The sequence below is a fragment of the Myxine glutinosa genome, chromosome 2 (genome assembly GCF_964187855.1).
Source record: "Myxine glutinosa chromosome 2, kmMyxGlut1.1, whole genome shotgun sequence".
Taxonomy (NCBI): domain Eukaryota; kingdom Metazoa; phylum Chordata; class Myxini; order Myxiniformes; family Myxinidae; genus Myxine; species Myxine glutinosa.
In genome coordinates, this window is record NC_136262.1 from 169844090 (window position 1) to 169863451 (window position 19362).

General features: G+C 50.2%; 1 protein-coding gene across 1 annotated transcript in view; it reads right to left on the minus strand.

Annotated features, from left to right (window-relative positions):
* The window catches only part of ACOX3 (acyl-CoA oxidase 3, pristanoyl), a 95105-nt gene that overhangs the window by 12507 nt on the left and 63236 nt on the right, over positions 1–19362 (minus strand). Inside the window, exons 11-13 of the mRNA XM_068104529.2 lie at positions 16795–16915; positions 7735–7857; positions 3641–3751 (exon numbers count right to left, since the gene is read on the minus strand). Coding sequence (XP_067960630.2) covers positions 3641–3751; positions 7735–7857; positions 16795–16915 — 355 coding nt within the window. The remainder of the gene's footprint in view (positions 1–3640; positions 3752–7734; positions 7858–16794; positions 16916–19362) is intronic.

The following is a 19362-nucleotide window of genomic DNA, read 5'->3' on the forward strand; positions in this document are numbered from 1 at the left end:
GCGAGTTCGTGCCCGACGCTACCAGTCCCTGGTCCGCGGCTCGCCAGCGCTCGGACCTCCAAGAGGCCGCCCGACGGTTTGCCCCCGTGCCAACGTCCCGCCACGGTGGCCCCCAGTCCTACGTCCCGCCAGCGCTTCGCACAGCGGAGTACGTTTTTGTGCGTCACATGACGCACACCGGGGGCCACTCCGGCCGCCGTACGACGGGCCCTTCCGGGTCCTGCGACGGGACGACAAGTCCTTCGTCGTCGACATCGGCGGCAGTTCGGACCGGATTTCAGTGGACCGCCTCAAGCCGGCGCACTTGGACATCGACCAACCACCACGGTTGGCCCTTCCTCCGTGGCAAGGCCGCCCCCCGTCCACGGTTCCCCCCGCTCGACCACCCACCACCACACCGGACCCCCCCCCCCCCCCCCCCACGACCCTCCAGGGGTCGCTTCGGCCGGGTCATCAGGACCCCCCTTAAATTGACCCTGCCGGTGCAAGTCGATTCTGGGGGGGCGCGTGTCGCGGTTGCCGCTGAGCATACACAATCGCCTTACACCTGCCGATGACGCAACCAGGGAGCGATCACTGTACCGGGCTCGCCCAGGCCGCCCGGGCATGCCCAGACTCGCCTTTCCCGGGCTCGCCCAGGCCGCCCGGGCATGCCCAGACTCGCCTTTCCCGGCCAAACGCTCCGATCGGCATGCCGCGCCCGGCTTGGGAGGCGTGGCTTCCGGCATGACGTGTTTGATTGTGCTTATATATATTGCTACCCGATAAACGGGCTTTGGAGAGTACCCGAGTTTTCGTTTTACCAATAAAGGAGCTCGGACGAATTCCAGTCTTTTGTCGCGTCAATCCTTTCGACTCGCGTAGGAGCACAGCTCCTCAGCAACACACATATTTCTATAAAATACGTACCATTTAGGATGTTAGATCGTCTATAAAGTACATACAGTACCAATACAATGTGAGCACTGATCACGTCTATAAAGTTTGTACTACAACATTTTCAAAGCAGTACTAGATCACAGTTACTGAAGGTGCTCTTGTCACATACTCCAGGCAAAACATTTTAGAACCAAGCAAGCGAAAAAGCGATTATTGCCGATACGTGAAAGCCCCTCAACCCATGCCTGCAGGAAATGGATTTTTTGGAATGCTGGCCGCATTTTCCTTCCAATCATCATGTAACTTTGTTCAAACATTCTCCATGTGTAGGCGCTCCGATGTTGAATGTTTTGTGTCAATCGCTCAAGAAGATGCGGAAAAAACTAATTTTAAAGCTAATTAAGGGTAAAAAAAAATTGAGGGCTTTGGTGGACGTTCCACGACATGGTCAAGGAAGGTTGTGGACGCCTATTACTAGTTAGTAGGTTATCATAAATTTGGGAATTTCAATCCCTCTTAATAAATAATGGATGAAATAAGAAATAAATATCCTGAAGTTGCACAAGATCAATGTGGTCAAAACCTTTTACAGGATGTTCTGGACAACTCAGCAAGGGAAGAATGGAACAGAACACGTCGCTCTTCCATGAGCCTCAATTTTTCCCCCCAAGCCCTCTCCCTCCCACAGATCTCCCGATGTCCTTGCTCTCAAATGTTGTACTTGTGTGCTTCCCCCTCTCTCCCCATCTTGTCTCCCGCTCCCTTTATTTTGTCTTATGTGTCCGTTTTTGTTTTTTTTGTCATTAATGTTAGCTCTTACACGAGCCTCGGTCTTGTATAAAAACAAAAACAAAAAAAACTAGAACGGTACTCGGTAGAGCACATACCAACACCAGGCTGAACAGTTTATTTTTTGTATCCCACTGATAGGTCAGATCTGGATCCGTACCTGAACCAAACTCTAATCGGCTTGTTCTCGTCACCTAACCAACTCGTCCACCAAGTTTAGTCATAACTCGTCCATAACTTTATAAAATATGTTATATAATCGCTTTTGGCACGATCTCTCAATGGTAAAGCATCACTTAAAGATTAAATAGATCTCGTACCCGAATCCATATTCGGTTCTTCACCAAAATCTAATAATTTAGTCCTTGTCACATACACTACCTCTCGGCCAAATTTCGGCCGAATATGTCCACAACTTTTTGAGATATCTTGTTCACAGACAAACAAACAAGAAGACGTCATGCGGAGCACGATACTTGCAACCCCCCCCCCCCCAACCCCCCAAAAGTTTTCCATTGACACAGCAAATTGTCCATTTCATCAAGATTAAAATTTACAATCTTGATCAAAGCTCGGGTCAACAGGATGAAAAGTGACGATTTTTCAGATGAAAAATGATGATTTTGTAAGGTTGACCTTGAGTTGACCTTTGACCTTTTGACCTCAAAAATAGTTAGTTTCCCTATTTAGTGACTCAATGTGCAAATGCTGTTCAATTTTCAAGTCAATCGGATGAAAATTGAGGATATTAAAAATTTGGCCTATGTTGACCTTTTGGCCTATGTTGACCTCAAAAATAGATGGTGGTTGAATTCAGTGACCATATATATAAATCCTCTTAGAAGTTCAAGTCAATCAAATGAAAATTGGTGATTTTAGAAATTTGGCCTATGTTGAACTTTTGGCCTGTGTTTACCTAAAATATAATATGTGGTTGACTTCAGTGACCAGATATGCAAGCCCTCTTCAAATTTCAAGTCAATTGGATGAAAATTGAGGATTTTAGAAATTTGGCCTATGTTGACCTTTTGGCCTATGTTGACCTCAAGTATACTTGGTGGTTGAATTCAGTGACCAGATATGCAAGTCCTCTTCAAATTTCAAGTCAATCAGATGAAAATTGAGGATTTTAGAAATTTGGCCTATGTTGACCTTTTGGCCTGTGTTTACCTAAAATATAATACGTGGTTGAATTCAGTGACCAGATATGCAAATCCTCTTCAAATTTCAAGTCAATCAGATGAAAATTGAGGATTTTAGAAATTTGGCCTATGTTGACCTTTTGGCCTATGTTGACCTTTTGGCCTAGTACATCTAAAATATAATTTGTGGTTGCATTCAGTGACCAGATATGCAAGTCCTCTTCAAATTTCAAGTCAATTGGATGAAAATTGAGGATTTTTAGAAATTTGGCCTATGTTGACCTCAAGAGTACTTGGTGGTTGAATTCAGTGACCAGATATGCAAGTCCTCTTAAAATTTCAAGTCAATTGGATGAAAATTGAGGATTTTAGAAATTTGGCCTATGTTGACCATTTGGCCTATGTTGACCCCAATAATACTTGGTGGTTGAATTCAGTGACCAGATATGCAAGTCCTCTTGAAATTTCAAGTCAATTGGATGAAAATTGAGGATTTTAGAAATTTAGCAAAGTTGGTGACCTTTGGCCTATGTTGACCTTTTGACCTATTGACCCCAAAAACAATAGCCTTCTTGCTTTTGACCAACTCTACCATTTGGTGAAGTTTCGTGAAGATCGGTTGAAAATTGTGACCTGTAGACAAACAAACAGACAGAACCACAAACACAACCGACCAATATACTTGAAAAATCTTCGATTTTGCAAGTAACAAGCAAACAGGGGCGAAAACATAACCTCCATCCACCTTCGGTGGCAGAGGTAATAAATGAATATGTCAAAACAGATTGCAGTAGATTGCATTGTTAATGCATTTGGTGGTTGAGAATTACCAGCAGGATCCAAACATTGTTCCACAGTGGTAGCACCAAATCTCTCCTGCAGAATATACTTGGAATCAGAAAGGAAGTCCAGGGAGCAAAGGTGGAATTCCATTTTCTCTCCTAACAAGGAAAAACAGCATCACAAGGTGAGTCCACAGCTAGAAAATGCAATGCTCAGAAGCTTGTGGATGTGAAAGACCCCAGGATATCATTGAAAACTAGAACAGCTCTCGATAAGTGCATACCTCCGCCAGGCTGAACAGTTTATGTATTGTAGCCCACTGATAGGCCGGATCTGCACCCATGTATCTGAACCAAAATCTAATCAATATTTATCCGAGTCATGCAACCAACCTTCCCATCAAATTTAATTTGAATCCTTCCACAACTTTTTGAGATATCCTGCTCACAGACAGACAGACAGACAGTGGTGAAAACACAACCTCTGTCCACCTTCAGTGGTCGAGGTAATAAAAAGTAAGACGATGGGCCAGCACCTTAAACAACCTCTCATATGTAGTCCACCCTCTAGTCGTTTTTGCAGTTCACTCCACATTGTGTCATACCCCCATCCCTCTGCAAAGCCGTCTCTTACTGGTGATCTGGAAATGATTCAATGCAAGTCTGACAAATGGAACGTGTCCTTAAATCCTGGAAAGTCTCACCGTTTCACCCCTATCTCTCTAGCAGGATCATTAAAACTAACCCACCTGTCTATTTCCATGGTCAGCCACTGAAAGAGGTTCACTTTCTTGAACTTATAGGCCTCGCCATCAGCCATTACTTCACCTGGCCCGACCACATAGCAAAGCTGGCCTCCAAAGTCAACCAGAGACTGGGAATCCTCTGTCGATCCAAGTCTTTCATTGGAAAATTCAGAGCTACTCACGCCTTTGTCCATAGCTGAATGGAATACTGCTCTCCACTGTAGGTTGACACCCCCAGCATAACCACTGTCTCTCCTGGATTATGCGGATTCTAAAGCCCTGCGATGAGGCCGAAGCACAAGGTCTGTTGCTTTCACATCGCAGGCAGGTCGGTGGTCTCTATGTTTTCAACCATATCTTCTCCAATATCGCTCCATCTTCTCTCTCAGTCTTCCAACCCTCCCCAGCAACTCCAGGATGCACTCGTTCTTCCACCAACTCCCTCCCGGTTAATCTTCCAAAATCCAGCTTTTCCTCCATGTGGAATCACCTTCCAGAGGCCGTTCTTTCCCACTCTTCCCTCCAGGGCTTCAAGCAGACAGTGCAACAGCAACCCACCCCACCCCACCCCCCGCCCCCCCAGCCCAACCCATGATCCTTATTACCCGTTGGATCATGGGTTGGTGTGGGGGAGGGGGGGGAGTGCTGTTGTAATAATCCTTATTACCCGTTGCACCACTGCCAGTTCAACTTGCTCTTCCATGAGCCGTGCTCTTGTGGAGTATTTTCTTTTTGCAAACTCCTCGTATATCTCGAACCAGAGTGGTCACGAGGCACTGCACCAGCTGTTTTAACCACATACCAAGTCTTCAGTGCATTCAAGAAAAGAATGATTCAACCAGCATACCTATAATGTCTTTCAATCATGACAAATCTCACTCTCTCACTTTGTTTCTCTGAAAAGACCGTCTGGACAACCCTCCCATCTACTTTATGAACAATCCTCTCCAAGAAGTTCTGTCACTCAAGCTTTTGGGTCTCACTATCTGCGATGATCTTTCCTGGGAAAACCACATTTCCAAGCTGGCCTCCAAAGCCAGTCGCCGACTGGGCATCCTCCGTCGTGCGAAGTCCTTTCTGGGCACTTCTGAGCTCCTCAGCACATACAAAGCTTTCATCCGCAGCTTGATGCAATACTGCTCTCTCCTCTGGGCTGGTGCTCTTGCCTCACACCTAGCTCAGCTTCACACAGTTGAAACCAAAGCATTCAGAATCATTGGAATCTCCCGCGATGAAGCCCTTTCTGAGGCCCTTTCTCTCTCTCACTGCAGGCAGGTTGGTGGTCTTTCTGTATTCTACCGACTCCTCTCCGGCCTTGCTCCCCCAGCTCTCTCTGGGCTCTGTCCCCCAAATATTCCTGCAGGACGCACAAGATCTGCCAGCAACCCTCTTCTGGTGAAATTGCCAAAATCAAGACTCTCTGCTCACCTTCACTTTTTCATTCCTCTTTTCTCCCGCCTCTGGAACAATCTCCCTCTCTCTCTTCAATCCCTCTCCACCCTCCAGGTCTTGAAAACAGCTGTTTACCACCATCTCTTGTCTTCCCCCATCCAAAACCTTGATCTTTTCTACCCCCGTTAAAACACCCCAAATCTGCCTCTTTCAATCCCCAACTTCTTTCCTGAAATTCCTAGTAGTGAAATTCATAGTAGTGTTCATTTGATTTATACCGTGTACCCCCTCCCTCCTCCCCAGCCCTCTCCCTTCCACAGATCTACCGACGTCCTTGTTCGCTACTGTTGTTGTGCTTGTGTGCTTCCCTCTCTCTCCCCCTCTTTTCTCCCGCTCCCTTCATTGCATGTTTTATGTGTCTGTGCATGTTTTCATGTTCAATGTGTTAGCTCTTACACGAGCCTCGATTCTGTATACAAAAAAAAAAAATCCCCTTAAATAATAAAAACAATCATCAATCAATAAGAATAAAAAACAAATCAATAAATTGCATTCAGCTGGGCAGAGAAAAATTGCAATGAAAGGTACCATGAAGTGCAGCGAGAAAGTTAGAAAAACCAAAACACCTTTGGAGGAAAGCTCATTTTGTGGGCAATTTCCTATAAAAGTGGGGACTTGTAGGGGAGGGGATAAAATGAATCAACAAAATTGAAGAAATTAATGGATGAGAATGGATAGAGAGAAATGTGGACACAACTTTGGTGGGTAAAGAAAGAAAAGGGAATTAAGAAGACATCCCAGAAGAACCTTTGTACTGTATAGCATTAATTATCGAGACGGACTCCTAATATGGGAACATAAAAAGGATAAAAAGGTGTTAAAGAGTAAACATATTTTAACCATCTTTACCAACACAGAAGGTGAACGCAGGATATGTTTCCACCCCTGCGTGTCTATCTGTGAACAGGATATCTCAAAAAATTGTGGACGGATTCGGACCAAATCTGATGGACGTGTTAGGTGTGTGCCAGACAAGGATGAATCATTAGATTTTGGTGAAGATCCAGTTCCGGATACTATAATTTTAAAGTGATTCTTCACCATTGAGAGATAGAGTAAAAAAAATTATTTATATATATATATATCAGTTACTATGCGATTTCATACCATCAGTGGTGAACCGCCATTAAGGTATCCCATCCAGCTATGCTGTACCTTAATGGGAGCGATAAGTACCATCTGCCACATGGCACATTATCTCTGGTATCCTCATTATATGGAATCGCCTGGATGCAGCCGGGAGTAACCAATCCAAATATATCTTCAGTTCTCCAGCTTTCAATGAGCGCACGTAATGACGTCACTGCCATGTACACATGCTCTGCCTGTCAAGCTCTCACTCAAGAGAACCCTCTGACAGAGCAGAATTTTGATCTTAGTTCAGATACTGTCATAATAATAATACGAATTCAGACTCACTGCGTTGTCCTGATGAGCCCCAAAAGGGCGAAACCAGGTCGGTAACTGTGAGTTTTACATACACTTATGACAGTATCTGAACTAAGATCAAAATTCTGCTCTGTCGGAGGGTTCTCTGGAGAGCTTGACAGGCAGAGCGTGTGTACATGGCAGTGACATCATTACTTGCGCTCATTGAAAGCTGGAGAACTGAAGATATATTTGGATATATATATATATATATATATATATATATATATATATATGGCATGATATCTCAAAAAAGTTATGGACTAGTTCTGATTAAACTAGGTGGATGAGTTGGTTCGGTCACAAGAACAAGCCAATTCGATTTTGGTTCAGGTCTGGATCCAGATCCGGCCTATCAGTGGGATACAAAACGTCCAGCCTGGCAGGGGTATGCACTCTACCGAGAGCCGTTATACAGTAGTTATATATATTTTTTCAATAGTCAATCCCCCAATCAAATGCAACCATGTGGTTTAGATGTGCATCAATTTGCTGACAATGTACTCTTATCCTAACCTCTCTTGAGCTGTTTGTGGCAGGAAAGCAGGAAGTTACTCGTTTGCTGCAGCAGGACGTTGTTATCTCCTTCATATGTGGTGGTTGGGTCATTAGTGTCACGCAGGAATCCTAGGCGGTTCACTGCAAACAAATCAGAACCAGGAACATGACAACTGTAAGAAGCACATGACATGCTTAATCAATAGTGTTCAAGGCTCATCGATGAGTTTGTACGTATAATTACATTTCAGTCAAGTACATCGTGTTCCTTTTGCAGTATTTGAACCTGTGATCACAGAATCATGAGCTAGGTGCTCAGATGGGTTTGATAAACAGGTGAATAAAACTCAAAGATTTTTGCCTTGAATCGCACGTCATTCTCTCAGGAAACGGAGTTTACTGCTTTACAACTCATCAAAGGAGAGCAATTCCCAAGGAGATGAAGAACAGAATGAATGGTTCAGATAAAGACACAGTAAAGGAACAAGTTGCTGAAGTAAGAATATAATAAAATCTGCAAGATTTCAGATCCATTTTGGTACAAAGAGTTAAAAAGAGAAAGTGTGCCTGCAGTGTCATCAAATACAATATTGCTTTATGGCTTTTGCTGCAAAATATCTCTGTATTGTTTGAATTACTATCTTCTAATACATTATTCTCAATTCGTGTTTATTTGTTTATATATGCTTCACAAACTAAAAAAAAAACTACTGAACAAACTCCAACCAGGTTTTGCACGTTCCCTAAAGGTACCCTAAGTATGGTTTCTGTCGGGATAGCATATCTGGGGTAGGGGATTCAGGGTGGACGGAAGACCTCAATTCTCTCTATGTAAATGTGTATCATATAGGCACCGCTCCTGAGGTGAGGGTGGGTTTACAAGTCATTCGTCCGTAATTCTGGCGAGATTTAAAAGCTTGCGGACAGTAGAGCAAAATGAAACTGCCTCCTTCAATCATGAGGATTCTTGCAGAACAACTTATGGTTCTTTGACCGTGCTCCGTCCTTTTTAAATGTTTTGCTTCAAGCAAGGAAGCGTACCATTTTTAAAGCCTCGGTCAGAGGTCATAATCAGACCTCTGACCTCTCCAACTCGGAGAGGACGCTCTAACCATTACTCCTCCAAGTCTGGTTTCCAGGAAATTGTTGGAGAACGTCATGCTTTTTATGAACCTGGACAACCGCTGGAGATAGGTCTCTTCAAAAATGTTTTAAAACACTGGGAGGAGTTGTATACAAGCCAGAATTTTAACCCTTCAGTTTTGGAGACGTGTCTGTTTCTTCCTAGTGACATCAGCAGCACAGAAATAAGCTTAAGAAGTGTTATGGATTCGTCACTTCCGTTGTGGTGGTTTGCATCCACTGTAAATATTTCTGATTCCATGTACTATTATTGTGTTCAAAAGGTTTATTGTTCATGAACTGTTTTCAAAGGGTAGAAAAGTTAATGTTAAAAGAAACAGGAAACAGGATCGGGAACCAGACAACGAAGAGGAAGAAGAGAGAAAAGAGGGCGGAGCGAATGAGTCGGACAAGAAAGCCGAGATGCTCCGGGTTCTGAAGCGAACGTTGGCAAGCCAGAGTCACTAGCGAACTTTCGGGTTTCCGGGAAAGGGATTCCTACGACAGAGTTGTCATCACTGTGACCGGACAACCTGCGTGTCAGGTTTTGCGATCAATTCAGGAGAGAATCATCGCCGTGCCGTGCGCCACGAGACCGGGTCGTCGGCCATTTTGACTCGGGCAGGACTTGTGCTTCGCTCGCAGTTTCGTCTCTTTTCGACCATTTTCACCGCATGCAGACGTCGATCTGGGGCATGTGTGTGACGTGGCTTTTTGAAGGTTACTTTGTCCATACCCGAGGGTGTGATCTCTCAGTCGCCTGTAGGGTGCCTTTGGATTTCCCAGCCGCCTTGAGGGCACCTTTGTACAGCTTCAGCGGTGTGTCGGTACTTGCCATCCACACAGGATTCTGGTCTCGATTGGACATCGTTCTGGTGATCGCTGGAGTGAATCAACTTCATCTGGAAGCCGGGAATAAGAGACATTGGGGAATGCTCGTGTTTCACTCACTTGGAGCACAGTGAGTTATATATTACAAAACTGATAGTACCATCATAGGACATATTGATTGTACTTTTGAATACTATTGTTGTTGTACTGTTATTCTTGTGTGATCTTAATACAATATTTGTTTGTGAGTAACAATTGGGGTGGCTTCTCCGTTGATCTTTGACACACAGAATAACACATTTTTCTGCCGTGACTCCTCTCGGGGCTCGGAGGTACACCGTGACCATGGGGTCGGGGAGGAGCACGTAACAGAAGGCAAGACCTTTAGTTAAGCCTGTACACAGCTCGACTCCACATGACCGGTACTTTTATCAAACCAAGCACTCGCATGACCCAAATGCCATCGGTGATGTCAGTATGCATTCGCTTATCAATGGACAGAGAATCAGAGGAAAGAAATCCTCCATCAAACCCGAGTTTCTTTATAAATGTTCTAGGCTCGTGGAAGAGCTAGGACACAGAACAGATGGATCAGGAAAAAAACAAAGCAAGGGGAACAGCAGGAGAAAGGGGAAACGGCAACAGCAGGGCGGAGGGAGAAAGCAGATGGAGACAGACAAACAAGGGATGCAGGTAACAATGAGGGGTAAGGGAGAATGTAAGGGTGGACAAGATGGAAACATAATCAAAATTTTGGGAGAGGTGGGGAGTGGTTAATGGGTGGAGATGGTTTTGGATGGGGGATGGCCTGAGATGGTGGTGAACAGCTGTCCTGAAGACCTGCAGGGAAGAGTGATATTGAAGAGAGTGTGGTAGGTGGTTCCACAGGTGGGGGAAAAAATAGGAATACATGAGTGGAGGTGAGTTCTGCAATAAAGGATGACAAACTTTGCCAAGAGGATACGAAGGAATCTGCTGCTACTGGTACAAACATGACTGAAGCGATATAATTTATTTTAATTTGAGCAGTGTAGCGGTTACCGCTGGATGCACACAATCGCCTTGCACCGGCCAGAACACGGCCAGACGCGCCTCTCCCGGGCATGCCCGGACTCACTGTTCCCGGGCACGCACGAACCTCCCGGGCATGCCCGGTCTCGTCTTTCCCGGGCATGCCCGCTCTCGCCTTTCCAGGGCTCGCCCAGAGCGTCCGGGCATGCCCGCTATCGCCTTTTCAGGGCTCGCCCAGAGCGTCCGGGCATGCCCGCTATCGCCTTTCCAGGGCTCGCCCAGAGCATCCGGGCATGCCCGTTATCGCCTTTCCAGGGCTTGCCCAGAGCGCCCGGGCACGCCCAGCCTCGACTTGCCAGGCCGCAGCCAAACACGCCCAGGCAGGTCCAGACTCGCCTTTCCAAGGCTCGCCCTTGGCACCCGGGCATGCCCGGTATAGCTTTTGCCGGGCAAACTTCCCGACATAAATGTGTATATATATTGCTGCCCGATAAACGGGCTTGTCAGAATACCTGAGCTGTTTTGTTTCAATAAAGCAACTCGGACGAATTCCGTCTTTGGTCGCGTCAATTCTTTCGACTCGCGTTGGAGCGCAGTTCCTTCATTGGTGACCTACCGACATGGATACGGCAGTGACGCTTAAACTGCCTACCTTCTGGGAGGCTCACGCGGCTGTTTGGTTCACTCAGGCGGACTCTCAGTTCGCCCTGCGAGGCATCACCGCGGATGACACCCGCTTCCACCATGTTGTGGCGGCGCTCGGTTCCGCCACCGCGGCCCGCGCCTTGAGCCTCCTCGAGCACCCGCCGGCTGCTGACAAATACGACGCGCTGAAGACACTCCTCCTCGACGCTTTCGCCCTCTCACCGGCAGCACGGCGCCTGCTCGCTCTGCCCGAGCTCGGCGACACGCACCCGTCAGAGCGCATGGACTATATGCTCTCGTTGCTCGGTGAGCACTCTCCGGATTTTCTGTTCCGCGAGCTGTTCCTTCGCCAGCTGCCTCACCTGGTACGCCTCACCCTGGCTGGCACGTTGATCACGGATTCCCGTGCCCTCGCCAGGGAAGCCGATAAGATCTCCTCGGCGGGCCAGCACATCGGCGCGGTTACCTGGAGCCCGCCGCCGTCCGAGGCGATGCCCACGACGCCCGAGCGCCCTGCGTGGTTGGAGGCCGAACTGCCGGTGCAACTGGCGGCCGCCACGCCGCACCGCCCGCTTCCGACACGACGGCCGGGGCCTCCACCTGATCGGGCGTGGTGTTATTACCACGCCAGGTTCGGACACAAGGCTCGGACGTGCCGGCCCCCGTGCACTTTCGGCAGGTCAGGAAACGGCCGGGCCGGCGTTCATTCCCAGCCATGAGCGCCGGCCACTCGGGCAACTTGCTGTTTATTCGGGACAAAGCGTCTGGGCGGCGTTTCCTGTGTGACACCGGCACCCAACTGAGCGTCATACCCGCCTCCGAGCAGGACAGGCGGGACGCCATTTGCGGCCCCTCTTTGGTCGCTGCTAATGGCTCGGCCATACGCACTTTCGGCCCACGCGTCGTCACCCTCTGCTTCGGCAGCCAGCGTTTTCAATGGACTTTTGTGACCGCCTGCGTCCCCATGGCTTTGCTGGGCGCCGACTTCCTCTGCGCGCACGGGCTGCTGGTCGACGTCAAACATCGTCGCCTTGTCAACGCCGAGACCTTCAGCTCCCTGGCGTGCACGATGAGCAGCTCCGCGCCGACCGAACTGGCGTGCGCCCTCCCGGCAGCGAACGAGTTCGCTCGCCTGCTCGCGGAATTCTCGGCCCTCACGCGGCCGACGTTTTCGGCCGTCGCGGTGCGGCACGGGATCGAGCACCACATACCCACTACGGGCCCGCCGGTCTACGCCAGGGCCCGCCACCTCGACCCGGCCAAGCTCGCCGTGGCGAAGGCCGAGTTCGACGCGTTGGAGCACCTCGGCATCGTGCGGCGCTCCGATAGCGCGTGGGCCTCGCCACTGCACATCGTGCCAAAGCCGGGGGGTGGATGGCGCCCGTGTGGCGACTACCGCCGTCTCAACGACGCTACCACCCCCGACAGGTACCCGATCCCGCATATTCAGGACTTTTCCGCCCGTTTGGCGAGACGGGTCATCTTTTCGAAAATTGACCTGATACGGGGCTACCACCAGGTACCTGTCCGGGCGGCCGACGTCCCGAAGACGGCCGTCATCACGCCGTTCGGCCTGTTCGTATTTTTGCGGATGCCGTTTGGCCTCAAGAACGCGGCCCAGGCGTTCCAGCGCTTGATGGACAGCGTGCTGCACGACCTGCCGTTTCTTTTCGTCTATCTGGACGATATCCTCGTCGCCAGCACGTCCCGCGCCGAGCACCTCCTCCACCTCCGAACACTGTTCGGTCGCCTCAGCGAGCACGGCTTAATTGTCAACCCGGTCAAATGCCACTTCGGCGCGACAACCGTTGACTTTTTGGGCCACCGCATCACCAAGACCGGGGCCGTGCCGCTGCCGACCAAGGTCGAGGCCATCACCACGTTCCCGCGTCCCCGTTCCATCAAGGCCCTCCAAGAGTTCCTCGGCATGGTGAATTTTTATCACCGATTCGTGCCCCGCGCTGCTCAGCTCATGCGGCCCCTTTACGAGGCCCTCCGGGGCAAGCCGGCCAAGCATGACATTGTTTGGTCCGCGGCCATGGACGCGGCCTTCGCCAGCGCCAAACGGGCCCTCGCCGACGCAACGCTGCTGGCTCACCCGGTGCTCAACGCGCCCATTGCCCTCACTACGGACGCCTCCAACTACGCGGTGGGCGCCGTCCATGAGCAATGGGTGGACGGGGTTTGGCAGCCACTCGCTTTTTTCAGCCGGCAACTCCGGCCGAACGAGTTAAACTACAGCACGTTCGACCGCGAGCTGCTCGGGCTATTCCTGGCCGTTCGCCATTTCCGACACCTCCTGGAGGGCCGCCCGTTGATGGCTTTCGTCGACCACAAGCCGTTGGTCTACGCAATGGCTAAGGTCACGGAGCCGTGGTCGGCCCGCCAGCAGCGCCACCTCTCCGCCGTGTCGGAGTTCACCACGGACATCCGGCACGTCGCCGGCAAAGACAACGCCGTGGCCGACTGTCTTTCTCGGGCCAGCGCGAACGCGGTCCACCTCGGCGTGGACTTCGCGCTCATGGCGGCCGACCAGACCACCGATGCCTCGGTGCAGGCACTCCATGCGGCGGACACGGGCCTCCGCCTGGCCGACATTCCCTTCGCAGGCACCGTCCTGCTCTGCGACGTCTCCCAGGGCCAGCCTCGCCCCATCGTGCCCGTTTCCTGGCAGCGCCGCATCTTCGCCTCCATCCACGGCCTTTCTCACCCGGGCCGGAAAGCTTCTCAGAAGCTGGTGTCGGCGCGTTTCGTCTGGCACGGCCTTCGACGAAACATCCGCGACTGGGCCAACGCCTGCACGGCCTGCCAGCGGGTCAAGGTCCACCGCCACACCCAGGCCCCGCTGGCACCTTTCGCCGTGCCTGAACGGCATTTCGACCACGTCCACGTGGACCTGGTGGGTCCCCTGCCCCCCTCGCAGGGGTTCACCCACCTGCTCACCATGGTGGACAGGACCACCAGGTGGCCGGAGGCCGTGCCCCTCGCCTCCACCACCACCGCCGACGTGGCGCAGGCGTTCATCGCCACCTGGGTCGCGCGCTTCGGCGCACCAGCGGACATCTCGTCCGACCGCGGCCCACAGTTCACGTCTGAGCTTTGGGGCACGGTCGCCCGTTCGTTGGGGGTCACGCTGCACCGCACCACGGCCTACCACCCCCAAGCCAACGGGTTGTGCGAGCGGTTTCACCGCTCCATGAAGGCCGCACTCATGGCCGGCCTTCAGGACGACGGTTGGGCCGACCGGCTGCCGTGGGTCCTTTTGGGCCTTCGCACGGCCCCCAAGGAAGACCTCCAGGCATCCGCCGCCGAGCTCGTCTACGGCCAGCCGCTCCGCGTCCCGGGCGAATTCGTGCCCGACGCTACCAGTCCCTGGTCCGCCGCTCGCCAGCGCTCGGACCTCCAGGAGGCCGCCCGACGATTTGCCCCCGTGCCGACGTCCCGCCACGGTGGCCCCCAGTCCTACGTCCCCCCGGCGCTTCGCACAGCGGAGTACGTCTTTGTGCGTCATGACGCGCACCGGGGGCCACTCCGGCCGCCGTACGACGGGCCCTTCCGGGTCCTGCGACGGGGCGACAAGTCTTTCATCGTCGACTTCGGCGGCCGGCCGGACCGGATTTCTGTGGACCGCCTCAAACCGGCGCACATGGACGTCGACCGACCACCACGGTTGGCCCTTCCTCCGCGGCGAGGCCGCCCCCCGTCCACAGTTCCCCCCGCTCGACCACCCACCACCACGTCGGACCCCTCCCCACGACCCTCCAGGGGTCGCTTCGGCCGGGTCATCCGGACCCCCCTTAAATTGACCCTGCTGGTGCAGGTCGATTCTGGAGGGGCGTGTGTAGCGGTTACCGCTGGATGCACACAATCGCCTTGCACCGGCCAGAACACGGCCAGACGCGCCTCTCCCGGGCATGCCCGGACTCACTGTTCCCGGGCACGCCCGAACCTCCCGGGCACGCCCGCTCTCGCCTTTCCAGGGCTCGCCCAGAGCGTCCGGGCATGCCCGCTATCGCCTTTTCAGGGCTCGCCCAGAGCGTACGGGCATGCCCGCTATCGCCTTTCCAGGGCTCGCCCAGAGCGTCCGGGCATGCCCGCTATCGCCTTTCCAGGGCTCGCCCAGAGCGCCCGGGCACGCCCAGCCTCGACTTGCCAGGCCGCAGCCAAACACGCCCGGGCAGGTCCAGACTCGCCTTTCCAAGGCTCGCCCTTGACACCCGGGCATGCCCGGTATAGCTTTTGCCGGGCAAACTTCCCGACATAAATGTGTATATATATTGCTGCCCGATAAACGGGCTTGTCAGAATACCTGAGCTGTTTTGTTTCAATAAAGCAACTCGGACGAATTCCGTCTTTGGTCGCGTCAATTCTTTCGACTCACGTTGGAGCGCAGTTCCTTCAGCAGACTGAATCAGCCGCAGAGCTCCTCACCACATACAAGGCTTTCATCCACAGCTCAATGGAATACTGTTATCCCCTCTGGGCCGGTGCTCCTGCCTCACACCTAGCTCGGCTTCACGCTGTTGAAACCAAAGCTTTCAGAATCATTGGAATCTCCCACGATGAAGCTAACTCGGAGGGCCTTTCACTCGCTCACTGCAGGCAGGTTGGTGGTCTTTCTGTCTTCTACCGACTCCTCTCTGGCCTAGCTCCCCCAGCTCTCTCTGTGCTCTGTCCCTCAAATATTCCTACAGGTCACACAAGATCTGACAGCAACCTTCTTATGGTGAAATAGCCAAAATCAAGACTCTCTATTCACCTTCACTCTTTCATTCCTCTTTTCTCCCGCCTCTGGAACAAACTCCCTCACTCTCTTCAATCCCACTCCTCTCTCCAGGTCTTTAAAACGGCTGTCCACCACCATCTCTTATCTTCCCCCATCCAAAACCTTGATCTTTTCTACCCCCGTTAATTCACCCCAGATCCACTTTTTTGAAATACCGACTTCTTTCCTGGAAGTTCTAGCAGTGTCCAAGCCCTCTCCATCCCACAGATCTCCTGATGTCCCTGCTCTCCATCTTGTTCTCCTGCTCCCTTTATCATATGTTTTAAGTTTTATGTGTCAGTTTGTCTTTTTTGTGATCAATGTTAGCTCTTACACGAGCCTCGACCTTGTATACAAAAAAGAAAGAAAAAAAAAGAGCTGACTTTGGAAACGTGAATATTTTGTTTATTTGTGCCACCGCGTCCTCGAGATGTACAATAACATTATCTGAAATTGAAAAAATATATTTTGTTAGTATAAGCATCTAAGACAGCACCCTGGTCAAGTCCTAAATTCCTCGTATGCTGCAGGCCACATGAGAACCCTTCCTAATTCACCCCCTCAAACAAAAATTGCCTCAACATTCTCATGGGATTCCATGTATGGTTAAAGTCCAACAGGAAATCATGTCAGTTCAAATTATTATTTTTACTTCATTGGTACTATAAAAACGACCCACAATGCACTTGTACCACTAGACTCACTTGCCAGGTATCCATGGCCTCCACATGCCTCACGGCACTCCTGAATAGAATCACGGGCTGTCCAACTGCACAGAGGCTTGAGAGCACATGACCAGGCGTGGAACTCGCGGCCCATCTGGCTCTGCCGGTTGAAACATCGAAAATATGCACAATGAGCCACTATGTGTTTAGTTGCATTATTAAAATGTGTTTTGTACAACAACAAACAAATGACCTAAATGGTGTTTTGCCTTTTTCCGTTAACATACTAAAATCATTCGAAGAGATAGTATTGATGAATGTAATATGCTTTCTTCAATGCACATCATTTCATAGATCTTCATGCAGGCTCAAGAAAGAGCCAGAGAAGATCACGCTGATAATACATTGGTGGGACAAAGGTAGACGCTAGACCTACAGACACACAGAGTTAGTGAAAGCATAAATGTTGACAGGTCGGGGTATGACAGGATAGATGTGAGATGCTTCCTTGTTGGACTGGATGTAAGAAGCAAAGAATAAAACATTGGACAAGAGGTGAACCCCAATCAGTAGAAAGTGGGACACTGAAGGTAACAGGAGCACAAATAAGGTTTCAGTGAAAACATACATTTCAAGTATCCACACCAACAGTAACACAAGTGAAGTAGCACAGACTCTATTTTTCCAATGCACATCTGAACCGTTTACAAATTTAACAAGCATTGAAGTCCCAAATACATCCTGAAGTGGGTGGCACATCTGGGGAAGAGGATAGGGGTCAAGGATCAAACGGATTTGGACTCCTCTTGTCAATACAAACTAGAATAATGCGACTGTATCGCCAATATGCCTCCGCATAGTCCCACAACGGGTAGATGCCATCGATCACTGTCCTAAAAATAAACAAGTTTGATTTAAATCCCTTCAGCTGATTTCAAGTATCCCATTTTCATCAGCCATGACTGGTTTCACATCCATCGGTGAAGCATTTTCAGAGAAGCATTTTCATTTTTCGTACATGTATACACAATCGTCGGTTAATGGTATCGAGTATTCTGCGGCCTAGTACTCGTAGGCTTGGACTACCGTACCGTCTCCGACCTTGTGGTTTGTTTTTCTCTCAGCGATTCGTCGAATGCGCTGAAATTATTTTCGTTCACTGTTTCGTCCCAGTCGTTCACCCCGTACCTCCTTGTTTAATATCTGTACTCACAAAAAAAAAAAAAAAAAAAAAAAAACCCCAAAAAAAACAATTTCCTTCCCAGGTCTTATTCGTTTATTTGTTCTTTTTGTTCGTTCGTTCTTCGTTCGCGATCACGCGGTTAGAAATGTATAATCTCTCCCCTGAACAACTATTTTCTCTCATATATTATAACACCCTTTTCTTCTTTTCCTACAAAAGGATGCTTTCGTCTTGCTCACCAAATCTATTCATTCCAAAAAATATATATAATACCATCTCTTACAGTTCCTCCTTTCTACATTCCCTAAACTATCCAGAACTCCATCCCTCCTCCAGTGTCCTCAAACGTATTTTTGACTCGAAGGTCTCAAACTCATTTTGCAAAAAATATTCGTTTCCCATGAATCGTACACTTTTCAAAATCCAATCTCACCCCTCCCCTCCAAATCCTCCCCATCACTCATCCCTTTCAAATCTCCCCCCTTGCCCCTTCCCTCCCCTCCCTCCTAAACTCCCCCCACACCCCTCCCCTCCGAGACTCTCCCTCGCTCCTCCCCTCCTAGACTCCCCTCTCACCCCTCCTCCTCAAAGCATCCTCCCTGCTTCTTCCTCCTTCCAACTTTCACCTTCATCTCCCCAAACCTTCTGCCTTGCTCTTCCCCCTCCTCAAATAACACCTCACTGTGCCTCACCCAATCTCCATCAAACCTTTTGTCCGCCCCATTCTTCCCTTTCTCCAAGCTATTCTGAAATCTCTGACACACCTTCAACAGCTCTCCCTACCTCTTCCTCCTCTTCCACATCTTACCCTACCCCTCCCCCCCCCCCCCCCCCTGTTCTGGACCCGATGCTCCCCCTTCCTCTTCATTAACGGTATGGACCTCAAACATCCGGGGCCTTCGCTCAAACTTGACTGACCTCTCCATACAGGTTGCTTCTGACAAACCAGATGTGATCTGCTTAACAGAAATTTTCCTCCTTCATGATGTCTCTGATGCCTTGGTATCTCTCCCAGGTTACTCCCTCCTCCGGTATGATAGACCTGAGCCTCGTCCTGGAGGTGGGGTTGCTATCTTTATAAAAAACTCTCTTCCTCACTCGCCCTCCACTGCCCTCTCTCCACCTCACCCCCAGGAATACCTTTGGCTACGGCTTCCCCTTCGCTCCCACCTTTTGTTCATATGTGTGTTGTACCGTCCACCAATCAGCGATGACTCCATCTACATCTCACTGTCTGATAATATGGACCAACTTCTATCTACCCATCCCAACTCTCTCTTCCTCATATGTGGTGATTTCAATTGTCACCATGCCAGTTGGCTGGGTGTGGGTACCTCTCTCACCAGCCATGGCTCTTCAGCAAAGGAATTCTGCGACTCACTGGGACTGACACAATCTGTCAATTTCCCGACCCGGATCTCAGT